The following is a 21,020-nucleotide window of genomic DNA, read 5'->3' as shown; positions in this document are numbered from 1 at the left end:
TGTCTGTACAACCTCCTCTGTGTAATGGCTGTACGACCTCCTCTGTGTAATGGCTGTACGACCTCCTCTGTGTAATGGCTGTACAACCTCCTCTGTGTAATGGCTGTACCACCTCCTCTGTGTAATGGCTGTACAACCTTCTCTGTGTAATGGCTGTACAACCTTCTCTGCTGTAAGGAAAGCATTGCTTACTTACTGGGCCATCAAGCATGGGCCATTGATGACCACCCGGCTCCATTGTCCTCTGAGGTTGATGGTAGGTTTGGAGTTCATCAATGCTTCTGCAATCCATTGCTTCCACTGTGCTATACAACCTCACCAGAGTCCTATTAGCCGGCTTTACCCATTTCCACTTCTCGCAACAGGGATGTAAGGCTGGACTTTGAGAGGCTAAAATGAAAATATAATTGTGTCTAAAGGGTTTTGGGACATTCTGAAAAAGCAAAGGAAGAGAAGTTACAAACAAGAGAAGATCTGCAGATGCTGGAATCAGAGTAATATATACAAAATGCTGGGGAAACGCAGCAGACCATGCAGAATCCCTGGGGAAGAGTAAACAGTTCACGTTTCAGGCCAAGACCCTTCATCAGCACTGGAGAAAAAAGCTATGAGAAGAAGAGTAAGAAGGTGGGGGTGGGGGGGGAATGGTAGGTGATAGGTGAAACTGGGAAAGGGGGAGGGATGAAGTAAAGAGCTGTGAAGTCGATTGGTGAAAGAGATAAAGGGCTGGAGAAGGGGAAATCTGATAGGAGACGACAGAAGACCATAAAAGAAAGAGAAGGGGAAGGAGCACCAGAGGGAGGTGATGGGATGTAAGGAGATTAGGTGAGAGAAGGTATTGCTCCTCCAACCTGAGTGTGGTCTCATCGCGGTAGTAGAGGAGGCCATGGACTGACATGTTGGAATGGGAATGGGAAGTAGAATTGAAATGGTGATCCAGCTTTTTCTGGCAGATGGAGAGTAGGTGCTTGCTTAGTCTACCAATCTACATCAGGTCTCACCAATATACAGGAGGTAACAGCAGGAGTATCGAATACAGCAGACACACAGATGAAGTTTTGTCTCGTGGAAGGACTGTCTGGGGCTCTGAATGGTAGTGAGGGAGGAGGTGTCGGGACAGGTGTAGTTCTTGTTCCGCTTGCAAGGATGTGACAGGAGTGAGATCAGTGGGGAGGGATAAATGGACTGGGGAGTCGAGTAGGGAGCGATCCCTGTGGAAAGCAGCAAGTGGTTGTGGGGTGGGGGGGGAAGGAAAGACGTGCTTGTTGGGATCCCATTGAAGATGGTGGAAGTTATGGAGAATTATGTGCAGGATGCGGAGGCTGGTGTGGTGGTAGGTGAGGAGGAACCCCGTCCCTGGTGGGGTGGTGGATGGATGGGGTGAGGGCAGACATGCGTGAAATGGAAGAGATGCGGGTGAGGGCAATGTTGATGGTGGAGGAAGGAAAGCCCCTTTTGAAAAAGGAGGACATCTCAGTTCTGGCATGAAAAGCTTAGATCAGAGAGCAGATGTGGCGGAGGTGGAGAAACTGAGAGAAGGGGATGACAGTTTTACAAGTGACAGGGTGTAAAGAGGTATAGTGCAGGTAGCTGTGAGAATCAGTAGGTTTATAATAGACATCAGTAGATGAACTGTCTCCAGAGATAGAGTCAGAGAGATTAAGAAAGGTGTCGGAAATGGACCAGCTAAATTTCAGGACAGTGTAGAAGTTGAAGGCAAAGTTGATGAAGTCGAAGAGCTTGGCATGGTTGCAAGAAATAGCACCAATGCATTTGTCGATGTAGTGTCGGGAATGTTGGGGAGCGTAGGCTTGAATGTTCCACGTAGCCGACAAAAGGCAGGCATAGCCGAGACCCATGAGAGTTCCCATGGCTACACCTTTTGTTTGATGGAAATGGGAGGAGTCAAAAGAGAAATTATTGAGAGTGATGGCCAGTTCTGACAGACGGAGCTAATTGGTGGTGGAGGGGAACAGGTTGGGTCTGGTGTCCAGAAAGAAGCAGAGAGCTTTGAGGCCCTCCTGATGGGGGATGGAGATGTATAGTGACTGGACATCCATAGTGAAAATGAGATGACCAGAGCCAGGGAACTTGAAGTCATTGAAAAGATCAAGGGTGTGTGAAGTGTCACAGATGTAGGGAGGAAGGGATTGAATTAGTGGCGATAAAACGGGGTCAAACTATGAAGATATAAGTTCAGTGGGGCGGGAACAAGTGGAAACGATGGGTCTACCTGGACAGGTAGGTTATGAATCTTGGGTGGGAGGTACAGGTTAAGGGAACTATGAAATTGGTGGTGGTGGATGGAATTACCTAGAGTTAATAAGATCAGTGATGGTGCAGGTGATACTAGCCTGGTGCTCCATAGTGGGCTCCTGTTCAAGGGTAGGTAAGAGGAGGTATCTGAGAGTCGTCGCCAGGCCTCAGCAAGGTAATGGTCAGTCCGCCAGACTATTACCGCATCCCCCTTATCTGCGAGTTTGATGGTGAATGAAGACACGTTCTTGTTCTGGCATTTAATTTCTCTTTGCCTTTTCATTTCCATTTCTACTCCTTCCTGCGCACTAGCTCAAAACTCGTTATTTGTAGAAATGTGAGTGCTTTTTCTCTCCCCAGAGCTGCTGCCCAACTCATTGAGCATTGCCAGTGCTTTATTTCATGTTTTCACCATCTGCAGTATTCTATCTTTGCTGTGTATTTGGATCTTGTCAGCATGCTCGATATGTGGTGGTTCTTAGCTTGTTTTTTTTGGATAATCTTGGGGAAGTTAGAAGAGGTGGTTTGAATTGCTGAGAACTACATTCTGTTGTCACTTTCAGGAGAAGGAAAAGGAAGTGTCTCTTGAGCATTGCATGATACATTTGGTTGACATATAAGTCTTAAAAGTTTTCAATTTTAACTGACAGGGAAACTCCAAAGGCTTGCTTGAAAATGTCATGTTGTTTTTGTCTCTGATAAAACTCAATCCTGAGAATAAATGTCAGTTGTGCTGAGCCAGATGCTTTTGTTTCAGGATACTAAAAGATCAAAAAATACAAACGCTGGAAATGTAAGATAAAAGCAGAAAACACTAAAAATACTCAGCAGGTCTGGCAGCGTCTGGAAAGAGAAACAAAATTAATAAAGAATCAGATGAAGAGTCTTCACCCTGAAATTTTAACTGTTTCTCTTCCCATAGATGCTGCCTGATCTGCTGAGTATTTAGAACATAGAACATCCAATTTCCACCTCATCTTAATACCCTCTGAGCTCCACCACGTGCTTAGGCAGTGTGTCCCAGACTGCAGTCATCTCTGGGTGAAAGTTAGTTTCCTCAGATCTTCTCTAACCCTCTTATTTCTCACTTCAAATGTACACACTTTGGTCTCCTTTATGGGGAAAAGTTTCTCACTAAAGACTATCTGTGCCCCTTATAAATTGGCCTCCTCAGGTTATGGCAGGGGTTATGACTAGTGTGCAAATTGGAAAGGCGGAGACAAGCAGACAATGCCTGTAGCCCCAATAAAGCTGGCAAATCCATCCTGCTCCAGAACGCTCGCTTGGATGTGGGGCTGTACAGGTCTTTTGTAACCTGGGGGTGGGCCTGTATTTTGTTGTGCCTTCCTTCAGCCTGGGTTAGGTCTTATTCCCCCGCTAGTTAGTGAGGATGACCTGTGCTGTTTAGATTTGAAACCTGTAACAGGGTAATTGTGGGAAATTACCTGTCAGGGTAAGCTGGTCTCTCTGCATGGCTTTAATGGGTATTTTTAGCTCACTATGTTGGACAGCATTACAGAAATGACCATGAGAGGCATTTCAAATGATCACACGGGAGGAACCTTCTGTTGTGGTGTGCTCGTGTGTTTGTTTTATATATGCTAACTACATGCTGAGTGTTCAAGTTCCACAACTCCCTTTCATTGTTATAATGACGGCCATTGTAATGATGAAGATCGATGATCTGGGCACAATCCAGCCTTTTGCATTCACTTCTACAGACATACTTTTGACTGGGTGCATCATGGTCTGGTAGGGTACTTTGCATTCACTGGAGTGTAAGCTGCAGAGAGTACTGGACTCTGTGGAGTACGTCGTGTGCACATCTCTCCCCACGTTCAGTGATACCTACAGGAGGTGCTGCTTCAGGAAGTCAACATCTCATTACAAGTTCTACCTCCCATCTCACAGCTACCATCGGGCAGAAGGTACAGAAGCTTGAAGTCCCACACCAGCAGATCCAAGAACTGTTGCACCCTTCAGCTATTCGGTTTGTGAACTGGACTGCGCACCCCTAATTGTTACCTTGGTATAGCTGCACTATGACCACTTTGAGCACTTTGCTCGACAGTAGGTTTTGTTTTTGTTCTAATTGTATTCTTTCTTGTTTTGTTCTAATTGTATTCTTTCTTGCATAATTTATGGTTCCATTATGAATGATGTATGTTTGGTGCTGTGTGCCCGTGATGCTGAAGTAGGTTTTCATTACACGTGCATAAAACTATAACCTTGTCTTTGACTTTGACTTCTGACTTCAAGTTCTCTAGTTTCAGGTAAGTTGCTCTTTGTATTTTTATTGGCACTAGCCACTTCTGTATGTCATTATTTTGGCACTGATTTTGTTCTGATACCAGTTCAGCTGACCTGCAGGGCATGTTCCTCAGCCTTGGTAATACATTACACCTAGAACCACGTAACTGACTATTGACACATTCGGTTTTGCTCTATCAGACATGTTACCTTTGTTTTACTTATCCTTTCCCTACTGAGTCTGCTATTGTTTTCCTTCTTTCATTGTCACGACAGAGGGTCTCAGATCTGACACGTTAATTGTTTATTTTACCTTGGAAGTTGCCTGACCTGCTGAAGATGTTGGCAGCATTTTCTGATTTTATTTCATCCCTCTGCCACCTGCAGCAGTTTTGATCTTCAAGGAAACTCACAATGCTATTCCACAACTGTTAGCAAGAAATGCAAATTATTTATTGTAAAGAAGTTGACATTTCTTTTAATTCTCATTTATTTTGACTCAAGGTTCACAGCGATGCTTAAGAAGTATGGAGTATTCGTGTCGGGGAACCCACTCCTGCATTAACTCAGTAACACACCTAATGATGCAGACATAAGATCGCTTTTAATTGAATGCAAGCAGGGAGAACAGACAGAGGAAGGGCAGACTGTTTTGTTTTGCAGCACAGACAGCAAGGGCTATTTCCTACAGGGAGGAACAGCAGTGCTAGATGTAATAGCTTAGTGGTGTTATTACAGTACATAAGCCTTTGATTAGAACACAATCTGAAGGGGTTCCCAGCTGGATCAAGCTGCCTGGCCTCATAGTGGCACTTGTTACTCGCTGACAGATATAGAAATGAAGTTTAAAAACATTTGGATTTTCACTCTGTTTTTCTTTATTGAGCCCTGATAGTGAAGTGACTTTTACAACCCTTATTTACTGCTGTTATGTATTTTATGACTGATGTCTGGAATTCAGCTGTGCCCGATAACAGAGTTGGTGCAATTTGCCTTCAAATCTACTATTGAGCTGTGGAAAGTGGCGGTTGTTTACATCTGCCTGCTTTTGTACAATATTCGGAGGTCAGGACTTTGGAAATTATGCTTACAAAGCCTGCTTGACCCCAGCTGCTTTTCTGCTGAAAGATCCCTTTGAGAAAATGGCGACTTTATTTTAGAGCCTGTGCCCTTTCCCTTTGCAGTTCCACTCTTATCATTGGCCCATTTCAGTGCAATTGGGTATCTAGTTTGACATCCAAATTTGTCTTTGCTCTGCCCCTTCACGTCTCTAGGCAACGAGGGGACATCAGCATGATGACTTGATGTTTCATAGTATGCAGTTTGGTGAACACTACTGTGTTCTGATCTCCACAGCAAGCTGTCAAATATCAGAGCTCTTCTCATCGGATGCGATTGTAAATCTTAACTTGGGAGTTATATTTATATACAAGACAGGCATTTATAGTGTATGAGTAATTCTGATCAGTTGTGTTTCAGGGTGTTTGATTTCAATTATATTGCTTTCACTGTATAATCTGCAGTAGCATAGAATTCTTGTTTAGTCATAAAGGTCAAGATAAAGTCAGTTTCAAAAATAATGGATGCATGCAGACATGAAGCAGCTTTCTACAGTTTTAAAGTGCTTTCAAGTAGCAATTGGTACTGCTGCCTCACAGGTTCAGCCACCCAGGCTCGAACTTGACCTTGGCTGCTGCCTGTGTGGAGTTTACATGTTATCGCTGTTTCCTGAAGATGTAATTTTTGCCAGCTATAAGTTACTTCTCAGTGTAGATGAACGGCAAAAGAAGTCAAACTAGGGTGAATGGGCATGTGTGAAAGAGAACAAGTTGCAGGCGGACAGGGAAACAGGAAAAAAAGAATGGGATGGATAGGATTGATCATTCAAGGAGCATGTATGGACCCAATGGGCTGAATGGCCTCCTTCCTTGTCATTATAAATGTAGGAGAAGAAAACCCTTTGTGTTACAAAATTACTTAAAGATATAGAATAGTTAATCACATAATCTTGGTCCCTAGTTTTTTTTTAAGATTGAACACATGCTATGATGAGGGGTTTAGGCTCACAGTCTAAGGACTGATGGTAGTTATGAAGTTAATGAAGGAATAAATTTCCTTCATCATGTACAGCATTGAAGTGCAGTAGCCAGCCAAGAGGATAAACTGTTAAAGAGTCCAAGAATCAAAAGAAAGAATTGTTTATGAAGGAAAGTGTCAGGAGAAATAACACTGAATGATTGTAATTCAAATCTAGAGTGGTTTGGGCACATATGATTCACTTTAAGGATATATTTGATATATGGATGGAGCCTCAATCATTGATGCTAGATAAATGTTAAGAATCTGCAGAAATATACTAAACCTTTGAACCCCCTTCATTTAAAGGCTTTTTCTCGAACTTCAAGTTATGATATGGTTTCAAAGATTGTCTTCTCCGACCTTTCCATTTTTGATAAGTGGGGCAGTGAATGTGTGAAAATCATTAAGTACAGAATCTAAAACTTACAAGGGAGCGGAGCTGACATGCTGTACTGGTATCAGCTTTAGAATTAACATTTTGGTTCATGTGCTTCTAATAATCAGTGACCCCTCCTTCGTGTGCTTTCCACAGGAAATGAATACTGCAGAAATTACTTTGACCTACAGATGTATGAGGGAATAGACCCAAGGCAGTATGGGATAGAGGTCGGCACAGAAGATGAGTGTGAATTAAGTATGTAATTTCTTGTCATTATATTCTCTTCAAATCGCTTTAATGAGGTGGGAATGACCGTTTTTTAGTCTAGCCTACTTTTACGGTTTAGGACTATAATTTGTTTTCTTACTAAAAGCGGGACTAAATATTGTTAATACCAAAAGTGCATTTTCAAAATGTTTCTTCAGATATGTGAGACATCTGTGATTGTTCATAACCTGACATTAATATGTTAGATCAAACTTAGTGTTAGTTCCAATTCTCATTTTAAATTAGAGCGATGTCTTCACTTCCCATTTTCTTGAAGCTTATGAAACATTGCAGCAAACCGTGGTATTAAAAATGAATTAAATTGGCCCACATTTTAATTCTTGTATCAATTATCATAACATACCATTTCATTTCTCCAGTTCAGTGAAAAGCCAGTAAATTGTTGGAAAAATTTATGAGCATTAAGTAGATTTTGACTAATTTATAGGATGTAATAGGATGATTTCTATAAGCCAAACAAAAAAGATATGCTGTTTAATGGGACAGATGTGGTTCATTGAGAAAGAAGTTTGATAGGGGAAGGTGTAAGAATAATGTTTGCCCTGGCAGGAGCATCTTAAACCAAAACTTCAAACAAAAACAAAAATACTGGAAGAACTCAGCCAGTCAAGCTACATCTGTCGAAAGAGAAACCAGTTAACCATTCGAGTCAGGGTCCTTTCTTCATAATTTTAAAGTAAGGGCTCAGCCTCTTGGGACAGAGTTGAGAATAAATGTCTTCATCCACAGATGGTTGTCCATAAGGGAACTAAAGGAGCCCAGCAAATGAACATTCTATGCAGGGATTGATAACTTTTCGGATTTTCAGGGAGCCAGGGATATGAAGTTAGTGCAGGTAAGCTATGTTGAGGTAAACACTCAGCTGTCATCTCACTGAATTGCAGAACAGCAACAAGGAGAAGATTGGCTTACTTCTGCTCTGTTTTTGGACAACTTTAGCTCTTATGAGAGAAATCTTCCCCTCCTCATGGCAGCTAGGTGTACGTAAGAGGATTGGTCACTGAGTATACTTACTACCATATTTTTGGTTGAGTTGACAACAAAGGATCAAATAGGTTTGAGGCAAGTGCAGCACTTATGCACACAATCATGCAAGTCCCAGTAGGTAAAAAAAAGAATTAATTCTATAATTATGATATTCAAAGTAATCATCTACTTAAACCTTAGTATACTGTCATGGCCTTTCCGATGCAGCTGTAATTTTAAAGCGTTGATTCCTGATAAAAAGTACACTGGCTTTGAAACACATAGCATGCGCTACAGTGCAACTCACATTACGGTGAAGTTCTGAATTGCATTGTTGGAGGTGCTGCCATTTGGGGTGAGGTTTTAAGTTGAAGCTTCTTAGATGAAGAAGACTTCACGGCATTACTTTTAATGACCTCTGATGTATTGGTCTGTATTTATCCTCCAATCAACACAATAACAGCAGGTAATCTGGTCAGTTTGTCAAGAAAGCAAAGCAAGCCTACTTCCCCAGAAAGTTCAGGAAATCCATTATTCCGCTAGTGATGCTTATCAGTTTTTACATATGTGCCTTTGACAGCATCACAGCTCTGCCCAGGTGCGGCACTTGTTCTGCCCATGACTACAAGAAGTTGCAGAGTTGTGGATGCAGCTCAGTGCATCATAAGAAGCAGCTTCCTCTCCATTCACTGTCTGCACTTTGCACTGCCTCAGGAAAGGAGCCTGCACAATTAAAGATCCCTTCCACCCCATTCCATCAGGCTGAAGATAGAAACATGCACCACCAGGCTCAAGGAGAGCCTGTATCCACTCTTATCAGACTCCTGAATGGACCTCTTCTACATCAATGATGAACTCACAATCTGCTTCATCATTTTCCTTTGCAGCTTATTGTCTACCTACTTTGCAGTTTCCTTGTGACAGTGTATTCTGCATTCTGTAACTGCGTTTACCTTGTACTTTAGGTGTACTTGTATATTGGGATGATCTTTCAGAACAGTTTTCACTGCATCTTGGTACATGTGACAATAATAAACTAATTCCAATTTCATTAAAATGGTTGTCCACTTAGCTTGCTGTGCCCACGTTACCTGCTGTGTTTCTCCTACCACAACTGTACACATAAAAAACATGAGAGTGAGAGCAGCGAGAGCACGATATGTGTGAGGGCAGGAACCTTCTAAAGGAGCAAGTATCATTGCTTGTGTGTTTTAATTCGGCCAATAAAAAGATGTGAGGTTTAAACGGAGCGACAATTGTGTGGGAGAAAGCCATTTTTGAAGTAGGACAGGGTTAGTATGGGGAACTGAGGCTTTGGTGAGAAGAGGTGGAGGCCAAGGTCCCAGAGATCATTTTGGTTCAGCCATTGCATGGGTAGTGGAGGAGTTGATGATCTGAAGCTTTGTCTCAAAAGGCTTCAGCAAGGAGGCACAGGTGAGTAGCAGGTGAGAACAGGTAAGTTTTTTTTATATAGAAGTTAGCTAAAAGTACAGCATTACAACAGATAATTAAGTAGGGGTGTGGGATCAGGTGATATGTTGTAGCTGTACAATGTGGCAGCTGGTTGACCCTATTGTGGTTGCTTGTGACCACACCGACACCAAGTGACGGTTGCACGAGAAACTCAGGCTCGGAGTTGATGACCTGGCATCTGAGCTGCAAATGCTGTGATGGAGCAGGGAGGAGATCTGCTGCCTGCACGTAGTCACAGCCGTCAGATCTGGTCTGTGGCTCGGGGCTCGGTGGTGAGACTGGCAGGTAGGGGGAATCTTAGAAGTAGTTGGAGGAGCCGCAGCCCTTGAGCTTGACCAACGGGTCTGAGATCGTTGCTGCCTCTGAGGATATGGGTGGGAGCTGCAGAAGGAAGGACAACTGAACTATGGCATTGCGGTTCAAAGAACCATTCAAGAGGGGGTAGAGATGAGAAATGTAATTGTAATTAGCGATTATATAGTCAGAGATATAGACAAATTTCTGTCACAGTGATCAAGAGTCCAGAAAGCTTTATAGTCTGCCTGATGTCTGGGTTTGGGACATCTTATCTGACCTGCAGAGGAATTTGGAGTGGGAAGGGAAAGATCCTGACGCTGTAGTCTACGTTGTTACCAACCATGTAGGAAGAACAAGAAAAGAGGCTGTGCTGAAGGAATTTGAGCAGCAAAGTGACTAAATTAAAATGCAGAACCAATAAGGTAATCTCTGGATTGTTACTTGTACCATATACAAGTTGGTACAGGGTTAATAAGATCAGAGCTGAATGTGTGACTCGGAAGTTTGGGGTAGGAGAAATAAGCTTGAATTCATGGGACCAGTATTGGGGAAGGAGGCAACTGTTCTGATGGGATGAACTACATCTGAGCAATGCTGGGGTGAAGGTTCTGGCAAATCACAAACCGGGCATATGGCTTTGGACTACATATTAGGGCGGTGGGGTAGGATCTGCTTGAAAAAGTGTGGACAAAGTAAATGAGGAGAGTGCAGGAGAGGTTGCAAAGTCTGTAGAATAAAGAATAAGACAAAAATCAGAAAGGGTTAAGAATTTAACTTCAGTTGGCAATGAGACAAAATTGGAAAGGGTGATGAATGCAGGATTGAAGATGTTATGTCTGAATGTGTGCAATGTACGTAACAAAGTAAATGATCTTCTCATGCAGTTAGAACTAGGCAGGTATATCATTGTGGTATCACTGAGTTGAGGCTGAAAGAAGATCATGTAGTAGGTGGGAGCTTTATATTCAAAGAATATAATTCAAAGAGCTTTATATTCAAAGTATTGAAAGAACAAGCAGGTGGAGTAGTTCTGTTCGTAAAATTGGAGTCAAATTCTTAGAAAGGATCGACATAGGATCTGAAGTGTATAATCCTTGTGGATAGAAACTGGACCCTGGTGGATGTTAGATATATACATGTCTCTGAACAGTAGCCAGGATGTGGGTACCAGTTACAATAGCAGATAAGAAAAGGCATGTATAAGGAACCATATTATGACGGTCATGAGAAATTTCATTATGCAGGTATATTGGAAAAATCAGATTGGTGCTGGATCCAAAGAGAAGGGATTTGTACAATGCCTACATCAAGAACAGCGTGAGTCGAGTCCACTGGGGAAAAGGCAAATCTGGATTGGGTGTGGTGCAATGAACTAGATTTTAGAGGTTAAGGCAAAGGAACACTTAGGAGTCAGTGATCATAATTTCACCCTGCAATTTGAGAGGGAGAAGCTGAAATTGGATGTATCAATATTACAGTGGCGTGAAAGGGAACTACAGAGGCATGAGAGCAGAGCTGGGCAGAGTTGATTGTATTCATTTCGAGAGGCCTAGAATATAAAAGTGAGGATGTAATGCCAAGGCTTTAAAATACATTGATCAGACCACATTTGCAGTATTGTGAGTAGTTTTGGGCTCCAATTCCAAGGATGTGTTGGTATTACAACAAGTCCAGAGGAATTTTTTGAGAATGATCATGAAACTGAAAATGAAAACGTGAGGGGCATTTGATGGTTCTGGGCCTGTACTCTCTGGAGTTTAGAAAAATGAGGTGGGAGGGGGTGTGAATCTCATTGAAGCATACTTAATATTGAAAGATCTAGATAGAGTGGACTTGAAGAGGATGTGTTATGTCATGAGCTAGATTTGATTAGAGAGCTTAAGGTAAAGGAACATTTGGAAGTCAGTGATCATAATATAACATAAAATAATATATATATTAACATAATATAATATTACAGTGGAGTGAAAGGAAACTACAAAGCATGAGAGTGGAGCTGGCCAGAGTTGATTGCATTCATTTCCAGAGGACTAGAATACAAAAGCAAGGATGTTATGCCAACGCTTTAAATGACTATCGTGAGCAGCTTTGGGCCCCATATCAAAGAAAGGATGTGCTGGTATTGGAGAGGATCCGGAGAAGTTTTACGAGAATGATTATGGAAATGAAAGGGGTAACAAGTGACGGGCAATTGATGGCTCTGTACAATGCCTACATCAAGAGCAGCTCATTCAAGTTTAGAAGAATGATGGTGGAATCTCATTGAAACATACTGAATATTGAAAGGCCTAGATAATGTGGACTTGGAGAGGATGTTTCCAAATGTGAGAGAGTCTCGATCTAAAGGGCACTGCCTCAGAATATAAGGACATCCCTTTAGAACAGAGATGAGGAGAAATTTCTTTAGCAAGAGGGTGTGAATCTCTGGAATTCAATGCCACAGGTGGCTGTGGAGGTCAAGTCTTTGGGTATATTTAAAGTGGAAGTTAGTAGGTTCTTGATTCATAAAGGTGTCAGAGGTTACAGGGAGAAGGCAGGGATTGAGAGGGAAAATAAATCAATCATGATAGAATGATGGAGCAGACGATGGGCCAAATGTTCTAATTCTGCTTCTATGTCTCATGGTCCAATGGTCTGACGCTCATTAGTTGGAGAGCGTTATACAATGACTGAATCTCCCCATCTCTACATACCCATATGGGGTACCTAGACAATGGAGAGGTGGAGTCATTTGTATAGATTCATGTTAGGCAGCTTTTGGAACTTGAGAGGAAGCTAATTTTCTCTTTTCCTAGTGACACCCCACCAGGATGTTTTTAGCAGGTTGCTGCATGAACTTGTATATGGATTTCCCAAAGCCCTTCAACCATCTTCCCAGCACAGGTCAGAAGTTTAGTGGAACATGTTTCATTTCCTGTTGAACTAGAGTACCAATGGCTCTAAAGAGCCTTGATACCACCCAGAACAAAGCAGCCCACACGACTGTAACCCCATGCTCCACCTTCATGCCCACTTCTTTCTCTCCCCAGCTGGTACGCTGTGGCTTGATTGTGAGCTGTCAACTTAGACTACTCTGACAGCACCTCCCAGCCCCAGGTCCCAAGGACAAGGGCAGCAGGCTAATGAGAAAACCATCATCTGCATGTCACAATCCGACTCGGAAATGCCCCAGTTTTGTTATTGTTGCTGGGTCTAAATCATGGCTTCCAACAGCATGGAGACAGCACCTTCTCTTGTACCTTCTCAAGGACAATTAGGGATAGGCACTAAATGCTGGCCTTGCCTGTGATGCACAGAAAGGGCATCTGAGAGCAAGTTCAGATCAAGCATCAACTTTATTCACCCTATACATGTATTAGGGATTTACTGTGGAGTGGTGGTGCTGCTTGCAACTAAAATACAACGTATAACAATTATGAAGTATAAAGAATTATATAAAAATAAAATCAGAAGTGTGGATATGGAATACAATGTGCATAAATACCAGCTTGTGTTTATAACATAAACAGCATTATAAAAAATGTTTTAAAGTGTTTATGTGCAATGCTGTGACTGAAATAATAGATAATGGGGTGGGGGAGTAGTGGGATAACTGGAATAGTTGATCTGATCATCTGCCTTGGGGAAGAAACTTTTAAGATGGCGTGAAGTTTTTGTCTTAATAGCTCTTTCCATAGGGAGTTCTTGGAAAAGGCAGTTTGCTGGATGGGTAGTATCTGTAATAATCTTTTCATTATCTTATTTAATCGGGTTCAAAGGGTGGAATAGACAAGACTCACTTCTATTTCTTTTATTCCTGTGGACAGGGTGTTAGAACAATAGTAGACCCCAATTACTGAGACTGTTTCATCATGCAGTACATTTGAATAATTACCAATAAATAATTGTAATAATTATATGTGCTGCAATGTCAAGCTGCTGCCTTCTTGTTTTCTGTGTAACGTACTTCAAAAGCATCAACGAAGGTTGTTTATTCTCCCCAGCTTTTTCATAACAGCATGTCAGTCATATTGTACTTCAGTAATGCAGAGTGCAGTGTGTTCCTGGGATTACTTTTGCAATAATCATAGCCTGTTTCACTGTTCCTGTACTCTGCTGCCAATGGGTTCTGCAAAAAGGACATGTCTTTCATTATTCCATCTCTTTTGCGATAGCATAATTTATTGCACATTTTCCAGAGGTATTAGATTTCATTAGTATATTTCCTCTGTCCATTATTAAGTACAAAAATGCCTTGAGGGTTCTTTCCCAGCCTGTCATGTCTATTAAATATTGTGCACCCACAAGTAAAAATTTACTTGAGCAAACAACAGGTTTGAAATACAAGTGTATAATTACATCATCCTGTTTTGAATATGATGATACATGGTATTCTCTCATTTTAATTATGGAGCTCAAAACCCAACTTACATGTAATGACAGTCCAATTATATGAGGCTTGGTTCTATATATTTTTTCGCAATTAATGTTAAACAATGTGCTTGAATCCTGAATTTAGTTCAGTGAATAAGGTGTGAAACAAATTAATTTAACCTCGTTTGAAATGCTTATATAGGAAAGAAAGATGGTACTAAGGGGTGAATTCCTCAGCAGCCTTTCACAGTTCGGACTATGAAGCATGGAGCTGAGACTGGAAAATTAAAATAACCTCACTTAAATTTAAGACAAGCTGCCATTGCCATTGCAGATCAGAGATCTGCCAAAGTTTTACTCACATTTGTGATCTGGGAATTGGTTCTCTATCAGTGTGCTAAATATGGATATGTCAGAGTCTGTTGGTTCTTAAATTCAGTTTCTTTGGAGCAGAATTTCATCAATGGTAGTGTGATGTTTGACTTAATTCATGGGCAAGGCAGAGATTCAGAGTAACGAATTGGAGATGTGCATTCGTTTGCCACAGTGACAATTGAGAGGGTTTGTTTAAGTTAACTCAGTGCATCTGCAGTAAGAAAATAGCGCCAATATTGATCATAAAGTCATGGTTTATGCTAGAAAGTCCAAGTGGCTCACTGATTCCCTTTAACAAGGAAATCTGCCCATTCTGGCTTTGACTGGGATAGCCATGACTTTAGATCCTCATGTGACAGGACCCACTTTTGACTCTGGGCTGTCATTTAACTCAGGGCCATCACGTGACTCTGCACTCACACTAACCTGACAGGTATAAAAGCTTAAAATGCGGAGTTCACCTGTGACATGAGAAATGGTTCTAGCTCAGAAATATTCACTGTTATTGCTCCCTGAGATGCTGAGCATGTTTAGCAATTTCCCTTTTTACCTCAGATTTCCAATATCTGCAGTATTTAACCTTTGTAATACGGTTAACGACCGCAACCCCTCTTCAAAATACTCCAATCTACACAATTGCAAAAAGCAATTCTTTCTCAGAAAATTAATACTGCCAACATTTACACTGCATGTTTAGCATAAGAGAATTCTTTCCCCAGTACCTTTATTTACATAATCATACTTTGACATCATCTTTGTGTTTTAAATTATTGTCCCCTTTTCAACATTTGCATCTCAGGGAACAGCCTGTGACTGAGATCTGCTTACCTCTCTCCTTTGAGAACACAGCTGGCAGAGCCATATACTTCAGGAAAATATAAAGTTGTGAAGTCACACAGCATAGAAACAGACCCTTCAGCCCACTATGTCCATGAGAATTAAGGATCTGTCTATGCTAAACTAATTATTAAAGTCCTGCAGCATTGAACTGCATAGGTGTGTCATAACAATTTTGATGCCAAGGGCAAAAATTGACATTGGAATTCTGACAACACTCATAAATGATGTAAAATCAGACCCATGTTTAATGTGGGTGAGGGTAATGCCTGCATGAAGAAAGGGGGCATATAAGAGGAGCATATGTGATTTTGTTCTTCAGAACCTGATACCGGTGACAATATGAACTTCTATCAAAAGCTTCTGAAATTTACAGAAGAAGAGGTGGAATCCATGGATGAGAGAGATACAGGTAGGAGTTCAGTAGGTAGCTCCTGACAGTATTAACATATTTATGTTACCCTCTGTACCCATATGTTCTGAGACTGGATCATCGCGCTGAGTGTGGGGATACATTTCCCTTATGTTTCGAGATTGGTCCACCAAGCCATAACTCCGAAAGGAGGGGAAGCGCTGAGACTGGAAACACCTTTTGGAGATGGGGACATGGTGGCTGAGGATGTGGGAGTGAGGAAATGGGTGTATTTATCAAAGAAGTGACTGGGAATAGGCGCTGAGCCTTACTATCTCAGCTGTATGCCCCAGGTAAATGGAAGAGCACACAAAAGCGGAAAATTAGAAAAAAAACTAACCAGGAAATAAACAAAAGGAAGTTTAATGAAGAAAGTCTGTCATCTTACTGGTCGGGTGTCCAACTGGAGCTTGCTGTGTTTTTATTATTTTGGAAGACACTATTATTATGCACACTTTTCTTCCCTTTGCAATAACTTGCAGCACCCAATGCTGTTCTATTGTAGGCTAGAGACAGTGATTAATACTGTCCCAGAAACATAGATGTCAGTGTGGGAGGTATTTTTCCCACAATACTTTAGGAAGGATGAGGCAGACCTCATTGTGTAGTATTCCTTTAAAAAAGAGCCCAGTGTTTGTACGGGAAATATTTCAGCTAGTTAAAAATAAAGAAGCCCCAGCCCGAGTAATTCAGTTTAAGTGTACATAGGTTGGTGGTAAAACCACATTCCATCACACACACGGTGTAAATTCTTGTGTACTTGGTGCAAGGATTTGCAATATTGTGGCTGACAAATCATCCATCTTTTTTTTTGATGAGGGTTGGGCGGAGGTGGGACATGTGGGGGAGGGTAGAAGGGTGGTAATCCTGTAATCTGAAAAGAAAATTATGTTTTGATATAATGCCAGATGTGTGCTGAACTCATTTCAAGGACCATCAGACTATTATTTTCTCTGGAATCCATTGCTTGGACAAGAGCAAATAATGCAACAGAAATAACAGCTTGTGTTTGACACCTCACCATATGATTGAACTTCAGATTCTGGAGACACGGTCCATAGAAGTCCATGTGAATCAAATATATGAATACATTTGGCTAGTTTTGCTTGAGAGGTGTCGCTGGGTATTTTATTAGCAAACAGTTTAAAGATCATGAATGCAGAACATTATACTGCTGTTAACAGTATGCTTTATACTGAAATAGAGAGTACACAAGCTTAAGATTTAATAAACTCATTTCCCTGCATTTACAAGAAAAAAAATGAAAATGACTATTCCAGCTGCTGTCAAAGGGCTATTCTCCAGTTTAGATAGAAAACGTGATATATTAAAGGCAAATTGTTTGTATTTGTCAGAGGATTAAGAAAAACCCATTACTTACAGCTTCACCTTCCTTATCCAAGTTAAGATGAGGAAGGTGAAGATAAGGAATATTCTGAGGGTAATGTCAGCACATCAGAATATTTTTGTGAAATAGAAGCAGGAAATGACAGAGATGGTGCATCAGGCTATGGAGGGAGAAGGAAAGTTAACCTTTCAGGTTGAAATTTCACGTCAATGCTCTTCCTGTGGATATATGTCGTGGGAGCAATGGTTGCTTTCTTCCCCAGCGTTGACTCAAGTGGAAATGCTGTCAGTCTGAATAACACCTGTCTCATGTGCATAGGAAAAACCATGACAAGGTTGTTTAATTTTGTGGTTGAGAGAAAGGTGTGGATGTGTTAGTACTCTCTCCATTAGATGTACGGAATTTAATCGAAATATACTTCGGTAATCCTGAGTTTCACTTGTCTTTGATTAGGTTTCATGTAATGTAAACCTCATAGCTTTGCTCAATAGCCAATAACTGCAAACATTAATTGGAATCTTACCTTGACAATCAATAAATACTGGCTGTAGTTTTTGGCAGGGCCCCCCGCTATACATCCTGCTAGCATGCAGCCCGGTTCATAGATTACCTCTGATCCCTTTGGTGAACATTAATGGCAATTGTGCCCATGTTTCACACACTTGTAGGCCTCTGCTGCTCTGGCTGCGTGAGTAACACACTTCCCTTTCAGTTAGTGGATGACGGGCTCAAGACTCGCACAACGAAATCCCGGCTGACACTCCAACGCAGTAATGGTGTTAAACTGAGGACCTGACTGCCCTGTAAAAGATCCCATGGCACTATTTCAAGAAACTGAAGAGTCATTTCTGGTGTCCTGGCCACTATTTATCCCTCAATATTGCTACAGTAGATTATCTGTTTGCCATCATATTGCTTCCTGTGGCTATGTTTCCTACATTATAGCAGTGACCACACTTCAAAACATATTTCCATGGCTATAAAGAACTTCATGGGGCTCTGAAAGAGATGTGAGGTGCCCCTTATAAATGCAGACCTTTATTATTGTGGTCACCCTACTGTCGATGAAGTCAACTTTGTTTTAGTTGTGAAGACAGAGGAAGAGATTTAACTTGTGAGACTGAAGTAATAGTAATGCCTTTTAATTGCTGTTGATTCCACTGTCCAGCCGTTAAGTTTTTAAAAATGTTCTGATAGCCCAGATCTGTCTGATTTTGGAACTATACCGAGGCAGACTATAGAGCGTACTGTGTGATGGATTCAGAATTATCACGAGGGAAGCATAAATGGCTGCTTTAGATAGTTGGAGTTCTTGAGGCTACCACTTTAACTATAAAGGTCAGCCATAAGGCACCTGTAATGAACCAGGCTCAGCAGTTTTCTATATATCTGACGACAGAAACCGCTGGAGCTTGCATGAGGTGCAAAAGCGCTGGAGTATGCAATAATATACGGGGCCTGCGGCAAGAGGTGGAGAGAGAGATGATCCCTCCTTATGTCAAACAGTTCGAGACGAGTGTGCAAGATGACATGATTCTGGTTGGCAGCCTTTCACTTGAACAGGTCAGACTTCAAAACTAAACAATGCAATCTTACTCCTTTCTGTTATTGTAATGTCAACGAGCGGCCTAACAAAACCATTCTTTCTTTGTCAGAAGCTCTGCGTTGTTATAATAATCCATTAAAAATAATGTAGAAGAATGTACTTAATATGTAGTAACCAGAATTTTAATGTTGTAATTGCTATTTTTAATCACAAGTTACTAATGAAGGTCATTTACAGTTATAAATTAAGGATGTATTAATTGAAAACAAATTGAGAGAATGCTAACAGGTAGATTTGCAAATAATTTCTCTTTGTTTCCTTAAAAAGTACAACGATTAATTTGTAATATTGTACTGCTAAATAGCAAGTACCTTTTTGATTAATGGTACAGATTAACAAGAATATTTTTTGTATAGAGACAGCTTCCCCTACTTAAAGAAAGGAATAATTATGGCTAAAAGTATTAAAAACATTGAGTAATATAATAATTACCCTTCCATTGCAATCTATAATCTGTCATGCCTGAGTAGGCCCAAGATCAACGACGGAGATTTCGTGAAACACACATGAATTGCTGGTCGCAAGAGGAGCATCTGGTTCAACAGCAAAAGCTGTCTGTCAAAACACAGGAGGAAGACACCAAGCAACGAGTAATGGCATTTTCAAGGGAAAAAACAAAGGTATCTAGATCCCTTGCTGTGCATGTTTCAATTGTAGTTTGTTCTAGTCTGTATCCAAATTGTTTACTAAGGTTTACCATTAATTTCTCAGCAACTTAGTGAATATTGGAGCACAATACAGCCAGAATTAAGGGTTTCTTTTAGCTAAGTTTTCTCAGACTGATGATCCTTATTTGTTCTTAGCATTATTACTCTTGTAAAACCACTGTAGAATCAATTTTTAGTGGCTTTATTGACAGTATTGTATTTGAGAGCAATTCCACTGAAAATGTAAAACCCTGAAACTGGAACTATGGATGTGTTAAACAACCAATGTAGGCCCAGAAATAGGGAGTTTTTGAGTTGTGTGTGTTTCCAGTGATTATTCCATTATGTTATTGTTTGTTTTCTATAGGTTACAAGTTAAACTCACTAGTAGTCTTTATTTCAAAGCCATTTTTCATCACATGGATTCAAAATGTTTAGAGATATTTTATCAGAACACAAAGCTTAAATGTAATATAAGTAGATCTTATGTCTGATTGGATTTAGCAATTGTGTTATATGACTCCTTTTGATGGTTGTTAGTTTTTTTAAGGATTTAAGGATTAGCATTATTTGTCACGTGTACATTGCAACATTGAATCATACAATGACATGTCAATGACCAACACAGTCCAAGGGTATGCAAGCATCGCCATGCTGTTGATGCCATCATAACATGCCCAAACTGATTACTCTAATCTGTATACATTTGGAATGGGCGAGGAAACTGGAGCACCTGGAGGAAACCCAAGCGATCATGAGAAGAACTGAACAAACTCTTCACGGACAGTGGGTTGGATTGTACGCTGATCGCCGGTGCTGTAAACATTACACTAAACATTAAGCTGCCATGCTACCCTGCAATGTTTATATTCTTATATAAAGGAAAATACTGCAACTTTTTAAAATTCCACCTGTTTTCCACCGTGGAGGAGCTACTACACAGCATCCAAGTGACCTTGGTCAACTCCATCACAGGCACCGGACTCCATAGTATCCAAGTCATCTTCAAGGAGTGATGCCTCAAAAAGGCGGCATCCATCTTTAAGGACCACCATCATCCACATTATTCCTTGTACTCCGTGCAACCATCAGGAAGGAGGAACAGGAGCCTGCAGGCAGACACTCAACAATTCAGGGACAGCTTCTTCCCCTCTGCCATCTGATTTCTGAATGGACATTGAACCCATCATGAGCACTACATTATACTTTTTATTTCTATTTTAGCCCTACTTATACTAAATGGTATAATTAAAATTATATATATACACATACACACACACACACACACACACACACACACACACACACATACAGTAATTTGCTTTTTCTATTATTATTTATTTCATTATACTGCTGTTGCAAAGCCAACAAATGCAGGTGATATTAAACCTCATTCTGATTCTGATCTTTCTTAACTTCAATTGAGTGTTTGGGTTGTCTTCACCTTGCTTAAC

At 40.9% G+C, this 21,020-nt stretch overlaps 1 protein-coding gene across 1 annotated transcript in view; it reads left to right on the top strand.

The window, feature by feature from the left end:
- Positions 1-21,020, top strand: part of ofcc1 (orofacial cleft 1 candidate 1) — a 569,853-nt gene that overhangs the window by 55,925 nt on the left and 492,908 nt on the right. Inside the window, exons 3-6 of the mRNA XM_059985698.1 lie at positions 7,118-7,219; positions 15,876-15,965; positions 18,713-18,876; positions 19,390-19,539. Coding sequence (XP_059841681.1) covers positions 7,153-7,219; positions 15,876-15,965; positions 18,713-18,876; positions 19,390-19,539 — 471 coding nt within the window. The 5' untranslated portion in view covers positions 7,118-7,152. The remainder of the gene's footprint in view (positions 1-7,117; positions 7,220-15,875; positions 15,966-18,712; positions 18,877-19,389; positions 19,540-21,020) is intronic.

Source organism: Hypanus sabinus, chromosome 1 (assembly GCF_030144855.1).
Source record: "Hypanus sabinus isolate sHypSab1 chromosome 1, sHypSab1.hap1, whole genome shotgun sequence".
Lineage (NCBI taxonomy): Eukaryota > Metazoa > Chordata > Chondrichthyes > Myliobatiformes > Dasyatidae > Hypanus > Hypanus sabinus.
This window is presented reverse-complemented; position numbering and strand designations above follow the sequence as displayed.